The 16,156-nt window shown below is 44.9% G+C and overlaps 1 protein-coding gene and 1 long non-coding RNA gene across 5 annotated transcripts in view; one reads left to right on the top strand and one right to left on the bottom strand.

The window, feature by feature from the left end:
* Positions 1–45: 45 nt before the first annotated feature.
* LOC139797072 (uncharacterized) lies at positions 46–5,338 on the bottom strand. The gene is made up of 3 exons (XR_011726276.1): positions 5,035–5,338; positions 573–2,091; positions 46–221 (listed from the first exon to the last, which is right to left on the bottom strand). It is a non-coding gene; the product is annotated as an uncharacterized lncRNA (long non-coding RNA).
* A 51-nt stretch (positions 5,339–5,389) lies between these two features.
* The window catches only part of ADCK1 (aarF domain containing kinase 1), a 79,185-nt gene continuing 68,418 nt past the window's right edge, over positions 5,390–16,156 (top strand). For 2 of the 4 annotated variants that reach the window (XM_071745873.1, XM_071745877.1), the window contains exons 1-3: positions 5,390–5,499; positions 8,400–8,537; positions 12,000–12,083. In XM_071745873.1, the coding sequence (XP_071601974.1) occupies positions 8,412–8,537; positions 12,000–12,083 (210 nt within the window). In that variant the 5' untranslated portion in view covers positions 5,390–5,499; positions 8,400–8,411. Of the gene's footprint in view, positions 5,829–8,399; positions 8,538–11,999; positions 12,084–16,156 lie in introns of all 4 variants that reach the window. The other 2 variants (XM_071745874.1, XM_071745876.1) reach the window with 2 other exon arrangements.

The following is a 16,156-nucleotide window of genomic DNA, read 5'->3' as shown; positions in this document are numbered from 1 at the left end:
CTAAGCACATTTTCCCCAAACACAAACCTGTCTCTAAGAAAGAGGGAGTTTTTGCTTAGTTTTACTATGATCTTTTTTGAGTAACATTTCTGGACTATCAGGTCTCCACATACATCACTTTTCACAAGTACACTGAAGTGATCTTCTGGTGAGTTAGGAGTTCAGGCTCTGCAGTGGAGTTAATCCTTGGCATGGCTGCCAGCAGGCAGATTCTTAGTTGGCTGCAAAATACACAACTGATTTTGAGAACACAATTCTGATGAACTGCTAGGAGTCTTTTGGGGTAGATTTAGGCTCTTAAATCCTCTGCGCCTTTTTTATCCTTTTTTATCCACTTCAGCACTTTTCACATTTGCAAATGCAGAATTAAATGGTTCATGAAATACCTTGTAACAGATGAAAACGACAATACAAAGTAATGGAATAAGCTATTGTTAATACTAGATATCCATATGCCTAACAGTCACTGCACATTGTGGGATAAAAATGTTCAAAATAAATTACATTTCTTAACTCAAGGGATAAATTATGCCACAGATTAGATGCTAAACAGTGAAAAAGAAGAGATTTACCTAGATGGAAAGGTTCAGCCACATCAGCAACCCCTGCATTTCACATTCCCTTAGAGGCTACTGGCAGCATTCAAAAGGAATAATAATAGCTAGGAGGAAAAGATCATAAGGTTTATTAGTGTTTTTGCAAAAATCTTTCAATTCTTCAATCCATGTCTCTATTACCTGGAATGACTGAAAAGGAGGCAGGTTTAGTTTCTATTAGGTTTTATATGTTATAGAAAACTGAACTTTCTCAGATAGGCAAAAATCATCTCATGTTCCTGTATCACCTTCCAGACTTCACGGCATTTTGCAGACTTTGTTCTGGAAGCATTCCCATCCCAGCTGATAAACATCTTTTAACAAAGTGTCGCTGACACTTTCCAATGACCTGCAGAAGAAACCGAGTATCCTTCATCCACTGACAGCTTCAGCAAACAAAGTGAATGGGAATGTTTTTGCAAACATAAATTATAAGAGATGGGTATGGAGGTGGCATGCAGTTGTCTAAACTGATATTAGGCAGCAAGGTCTTAGAGGAACAAAGTATTAGTAAAAGTGGATTTTGCAGCTCACCTAAAGCACAGCTCTCCAAGCAGCACATCACTTTCTGCTGCCTCATTCAGACACTGGTCACTACTAACGCAATGGCAATGACTGACCTGGGGTAATGGCCATGTTTCTTTCAAGAGCTGTCTTACCCAAATGTTGGCTCTGCATGATTTGATCAATGAGAAGATCCTATTCTTCAATTGGATGGCTCTCAGAGTCAGCTCTGAGCTATCCATTGCTGGCAGAAAGACAAAATCTGCCAGTCTCCATTTGAAGTTAGAACACAAACATAGGAGGATTTGGCATAGCAGAAGACCTGTGGAGTTTGTTAAGCTGTCTTCTGGAACTATCTTCAGGTAGGTTGTTTTGCTTCCTGTCTCCCATGTGGATTTGCATGTCTGTCAATACATATTTGTAATATTGTTTTACGAACTAACCAGAAAAGGATCACAAAATAGTTCATAAGTACAAATCTCTATCAGCAGAGAACGTATTAGCCAGATCTTCAGCTTGCATAAATTGGCATTGCTACGCTGACTTTTAGGGCTGACCTTGTTTATTGCTGTTGAAGATGGATCTGCCTCAGTATTTCTTTTGCTGACCATCCACAGACTGGCAGGACCAATTGGAAGGGTGAAGAAGGATCTGCTGGGTCATGCTGTTCTTCCCATTGCAGTGGTAGCAATTTTCCCCATACCTTTTCACGTGTCCTTGTTAAACTGGTTCTTTGGGTCAACAAAATCTGGGGCTGTTTTGATCTCTTTTCCCATGCTTCCTCTTGTACATGAGGAATGTCTGGTATCAGTAAGACTTTCCGTATCTTTCCATGGCTTCCATCAAAGGAAATTTAAAGAGGATGATTCTATGTCAGAAGGGATGGTCTGTTCAGGCAGCCTGGTGAGTCTTCCCACTCTGATGCTTGGGACAGAGAGGCCATTGGGTGTGTTTCTGCATTTCATGTCAGTCCCACCTGGGATGCAAATGTCTTCAACAAGAATAAAAAGGAAATGCTTGCCTCTTTTAGTGGTTCACAGCAATTTGGGGTAATCTGAGATTTAATTTATTCACCCGTTGAAAGGGAAAGGGATATCAAGCCAGCATCTTTCTTTCAAGCCAAGCTCTTTCTTGCATACCCCATGCAGGCTCACACAAAAGAGCTTTGATCACTCTAACTAGGTGCTTGTTCTAATTATAGAAAGATTTAGCATTGGTTACATAATTGCCCACTGCACATCAGCACAGGGCATTGTTATATTACAAAAGCCTCTCTTTTTTTCCCCTCTCCACAGCAGACCCAGTATCTGCCTGTTTAACTGCAGGCTGCAGGGAGCAGAATTAATCTGGAGCAACCTCCCATAGCTTTTCCAGGAGAGGCCAGCAAAAATCAGATATTGTCCTGCCACCTTTGCTGGGAGCTTTGCCAGCACGTGAGGTAGTGGTTAAAGCAGGAGATTGATAGCCTGGGCAGCAGTCTTAAGCATCCTGTGTAGAAGCAGTGACCTATGATCAGGAATTGGTGATTGTGCTGAGGTTACAGTGCCTATTTTTGATTTTTATAGGCCGTAGCATAGTAACTTTCAGTTTATACACTTATTACACCCAGTACCAGCTTGAACCATGCAGTTCTTGATTTTGTAAACACAAAAATCTATAGCAAAACTTCCACAGGGTGTAGTAGATACAGGCATAGATATTTTTCCATATTTCAAAGTTTATTTTATTCTGTGATCCAGCCTGCACTCCTTTCTCTCTCAGTAGTACATCATGTGCACATCTCCCTAACTTTTTATTTTCCTACTCTTTTAACATCACCCTTTAAACTGTGACACTTCCTTACAACGAATATTTTTTTTCTATACTATTTGTAATGGTTTAAGACTAAACTGAGAAGCTTGATTGCAGCCCTCAGTTCAAAAGCTCTCATCTGTCCAAGAAGGGAAAAAACTTAGGGGATTGTAGCCAGTTTTGCCATCTTATGGCTTATGCAGCAACTGACCATGTGGGCCCTGCATTGCAGTCTGCTGGCAGGGTAATCACCCTTAACTCAACTCTGCCCTTCATCATTTGTAGCTGCTTTGTTTCTTAGAGATAATATTTAGTAGGAAGCCCATATTGTGCAGGCATTTATGTTAATGTCTGTAGGCAGCAGGTGCCAGGACTTGCCGGGAGTTGGGCCAGCCCCAACTGGGCACAGGCGGGGCGAGCACCGTCCGGGCCCAACTCCTGGCAAGTCCTGGCACCTGCTGCCTACAAATGTCTGCTGCAGGGGACAAGTAGGGAAAACAAAAGTGAAATGAAGTTGGATGGAAACAAAGAGGTACTCAGCAAATATTCCCAATATTTTTTTGGTGTTTTAGGAAAATTTTTTTACATACTGTTTTTCCAGAGCTGGGGAGAATGCAGAGAGGTGACCTTGAAAGCCCTTTCCATGAGGGCTTGGATTAAATGAATGGTCATTCTGTCAGAGAGACTGATCATGAGGACCTGATAATCAGAACCTTCAGGTCCTGGTTTGGGTTTGTCCTGGCTTATTACTTCCAGAAGATGGGACCTTTTGCTTCAAGCATTTCTAGATTCGTTTTTGCCCTACCTACCTTTTAGGGTGCAACTGTATCCCTGCAACTGTGAATGGAAACACAGTGTGTTGATGCTTTTCTGGATTTGTTGCAGTGTTTCCAGACTCTTGGGGGGAAATAGTAACTCTCAAACAATTATTAAGCTCCTTGTTGGCTTGTTCTGGTAGTGGTCTCTGGCACCCTTTTAAAGTATTAAAGATTAATTGTGGAAGCTGTGTCCTGACTGTGTCCCAAATACTTCCAGTTTCCACTAGTTCCAGGTGTTAATGAATTGCAGCTTCTCTTTATCAGAAGTTGATTAACTGGGAAACAGTTTTGAGTTTCCTTATTTTCACAGTGGGAGCATAGTTCAACCAGGAATGCTGAGTTTCAAGTGGGTGGCTATCAAGCTGGGTATTTGCTCCAAGGAATTTGAATCTCTTACAATAGTAATGATGATTCAGCAACATTTTTTCATTCTCTGGTTTGTTCTTTCTTTTATTCTAATATTTATTCCAAGAACATTTTGGTGAAGAGATTGGGTTTGCATCAAACCTTTAATCCAATAAAATTTATTATCGTTTTGATTTCCTATAGCAAGGAGATAAAGGTTAGCTGCCCCCCCTTTTTTTTCTTTTTCCCATTCTGCAGTTATTTTCCTTATGCCAACAGCTGTTGTATTAGTGATGAACACGGTTGTTGTACTGGATCATTCTGTTGGATGAAGAACAGAAGTTTCTGTGATATATATTACACACATTGCTTTGGCCTTTGGAATAGTACCCTTAAATATAAGCTAATACTAGGCAGCCATGTATAAGCTAAGTATAACTGTATGGTTTATGCTATCAATTTATGCTGCTTGACAATCTGACCACAGAATGAACAACACTATCATGTTCAACAGGAGCAGGACAAGTGCTCTATTGCTTGGATACCTGAGTTTGGTATTTCTCTCATGATTTCTGAAACATATATACATACCTAATGCAGAGCTTTCAGCCAGAAAACATTGAAACCCCCATTGAATCATAGAATGGTTTGGGTTGGAAGTGACCTTCAATAAGGATCATCCAGTACCAACCCCCTTGCCATGGGCAGGGACACCTCTTGCTAAACCAGGTTGCTCAAAGTTCCATCCAACCTGGCCTTGAACACTTCCAAGCAGGGGGAATTCACAACTTTCCTGGGCAACTTGTTCCAGTGTCTTACCACCCTCACACTAAAGACTTTTTTTGTTATGTCCAACCTAAACCTACCCTCTTCCAGCTTAAACTCATTCCCTCTTGTCCTATCACTACATGCCCTAGTAAAAAGTCCCTTCCCAGCTTTCCTATAGGCCTGCTTCAGGTTACTGGAAAGCAGCTACCTACAAGGTCTCCTCGGAATCTTTTCTTCTCCAGGCTGACCAGAAGCTGAAACGTGAAGTCTGAGATTTTTTCCGAGCGCAGAAGACGGCTCTTCTGGCCGCCAGGTCGGGAGCCCTACTGATATCGCAGAGATTATGTTACCCCGTGGTAACCTCGTTGAACGGCAGGGTGCTGCTCGTGCACCTCCTCTACTGCGAATCGGAGGCGTGGGCAGCGCAGAGCCCCGCAGCAGGGACAGAGGCGCCAGGGCAGCCGGGGAGGGCCGCCCCTGTGGAGCGTTCTTTTGACCTCTCCACTCCCCGGTGGGCTCGCCCAGAGGCCTCCCCTTGCAGTCCCACCACGCCCCCGCCCCGCCCCGGCCAGAGACTACATTTCCCAGCATGAATGGCGGGGCAGGGTCGTACCATATGCCAGGCGGAGGGGGGAGCAGTCAGCTGAGCGCGCGAGGGTTGAAGTGCCGCCGTGCCGGCGAGGCGGTAAGTGCCGGCTCCCTGCACCGGCTGAGGGGCCGACCTGGTGTCCGAGGCCGCGGAGGGTCCGGTGGGGTGGGACTTGGACCCAGATCCGCACCCTGACCCTCGCTGCCCTCCCACTCCTCGCTGCGGCCTCGGGCACCTTGGCCCCTCCGCGCCTCGGCTGGTACTGCTGTATGTCGTCCGGGCCCAACGGCAGTTTCGCTCGGCGGGCGCAGGTCCTGGGGCTCAGGCCCGCTTACCGCGGGGCTGGGCGGACCTGGGGTTGTTTCTGAAGGCGGGAGCGGCCGGGAGCGCGGGCGGTGCTGCGGGAGGCCGGGCAGGGTAGGGGCAGCAGAAGGCAGCCGGAGCCGGCCCCTCGCGTCCTTCACGGGGGGACACCACGAGCCACGCTGCTGCCGCGGCGGCCGCGGGGAGGAATCCGGCCCCGTGGGGGCTTTGTGGTGGCCCTGGGAGTGTCGTGGGGCCGGGGCTGGGCGGGTGGCGGCGGTGGGCCCGGAGGGAGGCACCGCATGGGCGGCGGGAGAAACCCTGTAACCTCCGTCCGACCCGGCTCCCCCGAGCGGGACCAGGAGGGACATGGGCTGTGAGGAAAGGGCTCCTTCCCTGTGCGAGTCGTGTGCCAGTCAAAGAAGCCATCTCACCTAGGCAGGGAGGGACGGGGGGCGATGCATCAACGCAGGGTCGCATAAGGAGAGACAGTGACCTCGGGAGGTGTGTGTCACAGCTGACGGTCTTGGAGATGCCTCTAGGGGTGTCTTATCGGCTCATTTACATGGAAAAGGCTCCTCAACACCTTCTGCAAAACTTTGAATTACAATTGATTTCTGACAATTCAATTTCTGTCTCTTCTATTGGAGAGGCTTTCATTCTTTTTATTGGTAGAATGCATTGCACATGAAAGCAGGAACGTTCTTATCAAAAAGCACAGCTGCTCTGCCTACTTATTTGCCTGTTAATTTGTATATTATCCCATCTTCTGTTTGTGATGTACAGCTGGTGGGTATGGCAATATATGTGATGTCACGAACTGCATATTATAGCTTCAGGTAGAAATAAGATGCAAGAACAGATGGACTTGCATCCTGCTTTCAAGTAAATGTTCTTTTAGTAATAATGAAGGTGAAGGAAAAAGACAATGAAAAAGAGACATATTTTCCATGTTAGAAAAGTCACTGTTTGCACCTTTCACTTTCCAATAAATGAAATTTTATAAACATGTACAAGGAGCAGAAATGGTTTAATTAAAACACTCTGCAGAAAATGTCTTTTGAAGGTGACAGAGGATACAAGAGATTTCTGTACAAAAGGGATAAGTTTTCCCAGAAGTCCCCAAATTTGTACCTTTTCAGAGAGGTGATAGGAGGAGGGCAGCTTTTCTGGGGAAGTGCATACTCATTTTCCTGCAGTCAAGGGACCGGGTTTATTGTTTCTTGAGTTTGATTGTAGGTTCAGAGGAGTATTGACCAGCCAGCTACCCCTTCCCATAGGAGAAGCCTGTTGTAGACTGCTCTGACTGGCACTGGCAGACTAGGTCTTGGCTTTTCTGCCTCACAGTTACCACGGGCTTGTAAGGAAATAAAAGGAAATAATAAAGTTTAAATAAGGTTCACGTACAGAGGTCTCTTGTGTTATAGTAGCCTATTTCACTGGTTGTGTTCTTGTGAACTGTTTTTAAAGGCTTGACCTGTGTCACTGCATGTGTTTTTGATTACAAGACTTCCAAGAGAAAAGGCACAAGTCAGACCGACCCCGCTAAAGGTTCATAGAGAGAAAGAGGAAAATTTCTAAGTCAAGTCTTAGGAGGATTAGTGGACTCCACCTTGATGAGGTAAAAGCCCTCTCTCTGTCAAGGGTGCTCTTGAGCACTTGCAGAGTAGGATAACCATGCCTCTTGGTTCATGGTGTAAGCAGAAAGAATAGTCAGTCATATTTTCTACTCAGTACCAGCAATAGGGAAAGAAAAATACACCCAATTTATATTTTTTTTTTCAAATCTGAATCCTCTAAAGTGGCACGAAGGATGTGTATCAGGTACAATAAATTACAATTTTATATACTGTAAGCCATGAATGCAGTACTACAGTGTGCTTAGTGTTGGAAATGCTTTTGTTTTCCACCTTGTCTTCCAGACAAAAATGTGAGTGAGAAGTGTCTCACCTCAGGCCTGTGACAGAGCCAGGATTAGGCTGTTGATCTTTGCAGATTTCTGTTCTGCCACTGCAGTCCTTGCCTGGCACTTGAGCAGGATGGTGATGATGAGAGAACAGGGCTCACTTGGGTACTCTGATCAGAGCTGTGTTGTGTGCGCCTTTCTACCACTGCCTGCTGGAGTTGCACACAGTCTGCAGCCATACGTTGCCTCTGCACCAGTCATCAGCACTGAGTCACTTTCACAACTAGTCTGTCAGAGTTTCCAGCAAGTTTTGTGTGCTCTTGTGTTGCAAGAGCTCTTTTTAAACCCTGCCTGTTTATATGTTCTGTAATCCCATTGCAATCTGCCTACACTGTGGTATCTTCAGAACATTTGAAGTGAAGGGGCTATCGCTGTGATCAGAACTGGCATGGTGAGACAGTGCTTGGTTATCTCTCCACCTGTTGTTTCTCCTTGTAAAGCCTTTTGGACCGTAAACAAATGTTACTGTGGGTGACCAAGATCTAGCACAGAGAGTAACTTCTGGGTTTGTGGCCTGTAGATGCTGTTAGAAATAGCAATGAAGTAAGAGTTAGCATTCAGTGGCTGTGTGGTCTCTTGAGCTCTTGGCCGGTGGCAGTGCTAGCAATGCATCATTACTAAAGGATCAATTAAAACTTGGGTTGTCAGGTCCCTTGGGTCTGTAGGCATGAGATCACTACATCCTCAGATGTTGCAGTTGCTGTTTTGTGTCTTGGCAGGGTTCACCAGTTATGGCACGAAGGGCCTTGAAACTTGCCTCGTTGGTGGCAGCCACTTCTGGCACATATCTGTACGGCAACAAGTTCCTGGATCCCAATGATTTTGGAGTTGTTCGTGTGGGCCGAGCCATTGCCACAGTAAGTTTCATTCTAGTAATCTGCAGGAAGGTTCCTAGGTGGGTAACAGAGCTCACAAGAACTTGGGATTTCCTGCATTATCTCTTTGCATTGCCAGTTGACAGCTGGCTCTGAGAGTCAGAAGGTCAAAAGGGAGCTCTTCAAGTTGACACAGCTGGGAGAAAAGAGGTGAAAGCATAGAAAAAATTGAGCAGTCATTTGCACATTTGGGAAGAAATGGAGATGCAGAGAATCATATCATAGAATCATAGAATGGTTTGCGTTGGAAGGGACCTTAAAGATCATCTAGTTCCAATGATCCTGCCATGGCCAGGGAGATCTCCTACTAGGCCAGGTTGCTGAAAGCTCCATGCAGTCTGGCCCTGAACAGTTCCAGGGAGGGGCATCCACAACCTCCCCAGGCAACCTTTTCTACTGTCTTACCACCCTCACACTAAAGAATTTCCTAATATCCAACCTAATTCTATCCTCATTCATCTTAAAGCTGTTCCCCCTCATCCTAACGCTAGGACTAGCCCTTATAAAAGGTCCCTCCCCAGCTTTTATGTAGGCCCAGTTCAGGTACTGGAAGGCAGAGACAAGGTCTCCCCAGAGCCTTCTCCAGGCTGAGCAACACCAACACTCTCCTCCTGTCCTCATAGAAGTGCTCCAGCTCTCTGATCATCAATGCAGATCCCTGAAGAGGTCAAAATCTGTTTTCCTGAAGTCCAAGGTAGTGAGCTTGTTGCACACTCTCCTTGTTGCCCTAAGGATCCTGAATTCCACCATTTTGTTGTCACTGCAGCCAAGTGTGCCCTCGAGCTTCATGTTGTCCGCTGGTGTCCACCAATACATCCTTGATGGTGAGAACAAGGGCCAGCATAGCACCTTTTCTAATTGGATTCTCTACCACTTGGAAAAGGAGATTGTCATCGATGCATTCCAGGAAGTTCCTGGATTTCTGGTGTCTTGCTGTCTTGTCCCTGCAGCAGATGTTGGCATATTTGAAATCCCCCATGAGGACCATGGCCTGTGAAGAGATTTCCACTTCTGGAAATCTGACTTCTGCTGTCAGGGTGAGACAGGATCGTCTCTCCTTCCCTGGATAAGGTGGGGCCTTCAGAGCAAGAGCTCAGTTTGGGCCCACATCTTCATCAGTCCCCCTTCAAGGTTGGTCTATCACCCTAAGGACTGTTGTTCTTGTATTGTTATGCTTTGGTTGCTGCTGCCCTGTGTCCTTTAGTATTAGAGATTTGGGAAGAGGAGAGCAGGAGTTTCAGGGTCATTGTCAAAGCGAGGGTAAAATGAGGATGGAGGGTGATATACTTCTGCAATTGGATTACTTTCAGGATTTGTAATATAAATGCTACATCCCCCTGGCATCACTGCTATTTCACCCTTGTTGATTACTGCTCCAGAAAACCTGAGAATGAAGGCTGCCAGCCAAACAGGTTGTTGCCTTCTCCTTGAGGGTATTCACGGATGACTCCCTGAGCAGCCATGAACAAGGAGAACTGAGACTGGAGGGGTTAGCAGTCTCCCTGTACATCACTTGCATTATACATCCATCACTTCAGGCCATGATCTCCATCATTTACAGGCCCTCTGTGGTAAGCAGCTGTCTGTCTGCATACTCTATGACTTTTAAGCACTTCATTAATGAGTTTTACAGGGAGTCAGCTCCCGAGGGCAGATGCAGCAAGAAAATACCTTTGTCAGTTGGCTTAGGTGCTGTGCAATTTATATGTGCAAGCTGTGCCATGAAGTGCTGTGAAAAATGAGTGTTTATTTTGAAAGGGTGAGGGCAGAAATGCTAACTGTAATCTTCCCTTCTTAGCTATTAAGTGCTACATAACTGCAAAGCCTTGTGCTCTGCCCCTGATCATAAAGCAGTGCTGCCTGGTGGCAGGGCAGCTCTCTCCCTGCACAGGAAACTGAGGCACGGGGAGGGAAAACAGCTTATTGTGATTGGAATAGAATCTGCTATCCAGGATGTTTGGGCTCTCCAATCTGCCCTTCAGTTCTGGCTGCTTGACCAGTGTTTCTCACTTGTGGCTAACTTCTGGATTTTTTTGTGTGTGGTTGTTTTTTTGTTTGTTTTTTCGTTTTTTGTTCAGTTTTGTTTTTTGTTCAGTTTTGTTTTTTGTTCAGTTTTGTTTTTTGTTCAGTTTTGTTTTTTGTTCAGTTTTGTTTTTTGTTTGTTTTCGGGTTTTTTGTTTTGTTTGGTTTTTTTGTTTGGTTTTTTTTTTTTTGTGGCTATCTTCTTTTTAAGACAAAATAAGAGAACTGTGCAGTGATGAAGCTGTGCAGCTGGTCTGTCTTTTGAGTGATGGTGGGAAATTACTTTCCTGATCAATAGGAAACATGAATGATGGCACTAGTATTGGACGAGAACAAAGTCAGTGCCCTGGACAGCATCATGTTTCAGACAGTTTCTAAGTTCTGGTAAAATCAGAAATCTGGCAGAGCAGTTGTGCATCTGCCATATTTCTTCGAGGGTATCCTGGTTGTTTTGGGTGTGTGAAAGGAACCTTCTGGGCGGTAGCTGGAATACATTTCAGACACGAACAGGGATTTCACAATGTCAAAGTTGCCGATCAGGATCGTCATAATACTAATTTAGTGTTTAAGATTACGATGTAATTAGCAACCACTTAATTAATTCCCTCTTCCTCTGTAACACAGGCCAATCTGTTAGCTTCTTCTTTTCAAGTTGGAGGTGATAATTACCCTTGTGGACCAGAGATAAAATAAGAACTGACTAAAACCTTCATGCAATGCTGAATTGAACCTCCCTTCACTTCAAAGTTGTTCTTTGAGGTTGTAAAGATGCTTTAAATTTTTTTTTTTCTTCTGAATGGGTCTTTCTCACAGGGGCTGTGCAGCTCTTGAGTTCATCAGGGGCAAGGGAGCCTAAAAAGACAGAAAAAAGATTGCTACGCTGTTTCCAATTTGGAGAAATCTTTCTCCCACAAGGAAGAACCATGTCTGTTTGTAACTGATTCCCAGATGAGTCCCCTCTTCAATGCACCTTTGAGCTTTTGTCTTTTTACTTTTTGTCAGTTCCTATGAGTTTGTTTCAAACGAGATTTGATCCCCTTGCTTCACCATCTTTCACAACTGATAGACTTTATAGCCCTCTAGGCATGTTTGCAGTGAGGAGTGGGGCTAGTATCCTATTGCAAAATGGGATGCTACTTCTTCAACAGGGAGATTTTAGGAAATCTGACTTTAGATCAGTTATGCAAATGGTTCTTTATGGCCAGGATCTTGAAGTCCAAATGGCAGATTAGTGGACAGACTAGTCATTGAAACTGAAATATTTTAATTTAATTTCTTATGAGTCTTTTACCATAAACTTCACTGTGGAACCTAAATGTTGGAGCCTAAACTTCGGAGCCCAGCTACATGCATTCTTCTTAACAGAAGTTTGTTTTTTTGATAACTGCAGAGCTTGCTCAACATTTCTGGTTTCATTTGCAGACAGCAGTTATCACCTATGACTACCTCACCTCTCTTCGGAGTGTCCCATATGGATCAGAGGAGTATGACTTCCTCAAATCACAGGTAGGTGATAGCACTGGACTGTGTTGCTTGGAAAATTTGCAAGGCATAGGTGTGTTGTCAGAGCTGTTGCTGTAAAGTAAACCATCAAGCTGCCAGCTTAATAATTCAATATGCCTTCTACCAAACTGCTAACAGCAAACTGTGCTGCATATTAGATAAGATTCTTACAGGACCTGCATTGTCCAATGGAGGAGGTGTCTTGTCAAGAGTAGCCATATGCAACCAGTGTTCACTTATGTCCATTAGATTCAAATGTTTGGTTTCTGGGGTAAGACAGTTTTGGCTCTCTTGACAGTTCTCTGCTGCCCAGGCTGGTGTGTGGGGTCAGCTGCCAAGAGGAGCCTGGCAGTGGTTTCTTATCCTGATTATTGGTTGGTAAGGGCCATAGCATAAAGGCTGAGGAATTTAAGTTAAAGGAATGTATTGGAGGCGAAATAATAAGGATGAATCAGTCTTGCAGCTCTCTGAAGAACTGGGCAAGAGATAAGAATTGTATTTTGATATCAGGAATTAACATGAATAGAAAAAGCATTTCTAGTGAGCAGAAAGGTAAGTACGCCTATTGCTCCTCTCAGTCATGTGCTGCACCTTTCATCCCAGCCTACAACCCTACAGTACTGTGACCGTGAGTTTTAGTTGAGTGGGTGACAGTGAGTTTTAGTTGAGTGCATGGGGTTTATGTAGCCAGGATCTCCCTGCTCTTCCAGCTTGCGGCCTCTTTGGAGTGGGAAATATGGATTGTGCCACATTAGGGCAACCTGCACAGTATGTTTGAAGTAAGGTCTTGAACCTCGTTTATATTCATAGTGCATGTAGGATTTAGGTCACTGGTGTGGTTGTAAGGCATGGGATGGTGCTCTCCAGGGACTCTCAGGCTGGGGAAACTCTGAAGCTGGAAACAGCAGTGATCTAGATAGAAATCAGTGGCACTGGACTGCAGCATGCTTTGGTGTTCCTATGGCAGAAAATCCACATCATTGGTATTGTCTTAGAGTATCTGGAGTAGTTTACAGGCCTCCCAGACTTTTCTCATCCTCTCTTGTCTAAAGATGCTAAGCTGTTCTGCTGTACCCCCCTATCCCAGGTGCGTGGCACCAATTTCCTGGCATAAACTGGAGATAGGTGTGTTGAAGTCTGGGGCTTCATTTTACATCTGGCCATGTCTCTGCTACGTGCCTTTGAAACCTGGTTTGCAGAAGGGCTGCTTGTAGCATTCTCAAGCGACACCCAAGTTATGGAGTTATCAGTGCTGTGGACAGCTTGTCATTTGGCAGAAGTTTGCAATGGCCCTTGCAAATTCCTGACCTTTTGCTGTGTCTCTTCATTAACCTCTGTCATGCAGGTTTTGATGGTTTGGCAATTCATGTCTCAGGCAGGCAGAAAGAACCATGTTCGCTGGTGCTGCACAGAGCTGTGTGCTCCCTGCTTGGTAGCCAAGAGCAGCTGAGTCAGCCTCTGTGCATGGCAGAGCCAGTGGCAAGCACAGCATGTGAGCATGACATGAGGACTCTGTGGCATGATCGTCACTAGCTTTTGGCTGTGTGAAGGGGAATGAGCTGGGAGATGAGAGGAATTGGACAGAGGTATAGCATGAGTTAATAAAGCTTGTTGGCCTGTGAAGATGCGTCCTGCTGTTGGCAGGTGCTATGGAGGGCCACCACTGAGCCCTGCAGAACTTGTGCTAGCAAAGTGTCAGCTTGGCAAGGGAAAATTTTTTGGGCCTGGGTAGTTGCACACCAAATACTTTATCTCAGTGCAGCTCCAAGTGTATGGCAACCAAGTGTTTACCATCTTGCAGCTCTTTTAACACTCTGTGGGAGCAGATTTTATTGGTCTTGTACTACTAGCTCAGAATGACTTGCAAGAAGTTGTCTGATTGGAGTTGGTTCTAAAGATTAGTCACTGGACAGAGCCAAGAGAATGCAAAGGCCCTTCCCAAGTAAGTGTCTTGTGTGAAGGATACTTATGCAGGTACTACTTCTACTGTCCTGTGTCCTGCTCATCCATTCATTGTACCTCTTTGCTTTCCTTCAAGTGAGGCCAACTTAACCTCCTTTTCATATACTACGAGCCTGAAATTTTCTTTTAAGCATGAGTATGAATTGATTACTGATTTGTAGCCTCACTTTTGCTGCTGTGTCTAGAAGAGGCAAGGATTTGGTGAGTCTGGGTTTGTGGATAGTCCCAGCAGGTCTGAGTGCAGCTGCTGTGCTTCTGTTCTGTGCATCTTCTCTTGGTACTCAGCATACTGGTGGGTGCTACTCCAGTGCAAATAAAGCTGAACTCACTCTCCATGGAGTCCCAGTTAGCCATTAAATTGGAACCTCTAAATTACACATGGGCTCAGATGAGAGGTGAGAAGCCTCAGTGTCAGCACCAGTCTCAGAGTCTGTTGGGGACAAACAGGGACATAGTCATTAGGAAAAAATTAAATGCAAAGCAGATCAAGAAAGAAGTGGGTTTCCTGGAGGCTTTTAGCCATGTTCCTGCTTACCTCCAAGGCATTCTCTTCAATCTTAATCAATTTTTCTGTCCCTCATGGACCACTTTTGATGCTGATGCTCTCGGCCCCTTAGTTCTCAGTACCTTTTTGTGCCCAGCAGGTTGGGGGTATTTTACTATTTTCCATGAGGAAGGAAGCAACAGCTGGGACTGTGTCCCTGGGGTTGGTTTGCCTCTCTCTGGTTCTCCTGTCAGCCAGGGGGTATGAGAATCCACCTTCCTGATGGTACTCACAGCTCTTCCTCAGCAACAGCCAAGAGAACAAAAGATCTTCTCTTTTCTATTCCTTCCTCTACCTGTAGAAGGGATAAACCTTCTTAAGTGGTTGGGCTTTACGTCCGTCCCAGTGGTTGCTTCATCTCACCACTGGTGGCTGGACCATGTAGGCTACTTATCTTTCTCCTGTGTTAAGCATCCTTTCTTGGGGTGTCTGCCCTTTTTCTGCATCTGATAATACCAATGTACTGCTGTCTAGGTCAGTGGTAAGCATGTTTAGTCCCAAAATATGTAGGTCTAGTGTCAGGTCCACGTCTGTTTCATTAAATAATACTGGCCATGTAAGTTTGGGCTTTTCTTCCTGTTTCTGCCTCTGCTTGTACTGGGCCAGAGAATGAAGGAGGGCAGCCTGCTCAGTGCCATTTACCTATTGCTTTCTCAACAAACTTTTTTATTCCGTAGAAGGCTGCACATCTCTGATGTTATTCTGCCTCCTTGAATGTTTGTCTCCTCAGTCTCAAGTCAGCCTGCCCTGTGACATTTCCATTGTGCCTCACTGGAGCATCTGGGTGTCTTGGTTGACACTTCCTATATTGCCAGCATCAATTTCTGTTGATCCTGCAGTCAGTCAGGAGGTATTTCACAATATGCAGTTTGTTTAAGGGCTGGCATCTATGGGCTTCTGTGTTGTTGTCAGTGTCGTAAGAGGATTACAATGGGTTGGTTATCTTAGATATTGGCACAAGTGGCCACAGTTAAAAATCTTAAGCAGGTCTTTTTTTGTTGTTTTCCTCTCTAAAAGATTACTGCTGTGAATGTGGATAAATGTATTTTTTTAATGGAGTGGAGATAGCAAGGAGAGAAAGAATGTTTGGCCACGGTGTCTCTGGAGTCAGTAGGAATCCATTCTTGAATTAACTTTGTTGGCTACAGAGTTGCTTTGTCAGCAAAAAGCCATTTGGGGAGGTTAATTAACTTTCTTCCTTTTGAGAGCAGAATTAGGATGTTCTCTTTCAAACTCCTGGTTATTAGGTTGTCAGTATCTGGGCAAATATTTGGAAGGTGTAACCTTGTGTCGTCATTATACAGAATACAGTTTCTTGCTCCTTGGAGGCTATTCCTGGCATTTGTTGTGTTTGCTTCTCATGGTGGGTTAGGTGTTTTCAAAATGAGCTGTGTGTGTGGGCATGGGAGTGTGCTTTTTGAAAATAACCTACAGTTTCTGGATAGCTTGTGTCTTTGGACTTCCCTTGTTATTCAATAACACTGTGCCTTAGATAATAGGAAATTATGTCCTAAAATAGTTTCTTCATGATGGAGGTGGACTGAATCTGCAGAGAGTAATCTGCAGGAGC

Source organism: Heliangelus exortis, chromosome 5, assembly GCF_036169615.1.
Source record: "Heliangelus exortis chromosome 5, bHelExo1.hap1, whole genome shotgun sequence".
Lineage (NCBI taxonomy): Eukaryota > Metazoa > Chordata > Aves > Apodiformes > Trochilidae > Heliangelus > Heliangelus exortis.
The sequence above is the reverse complement of the archived record's forward strand: the minus strand, read 5'-3'. Positions and strand labels throughout refer to the sequence as shown.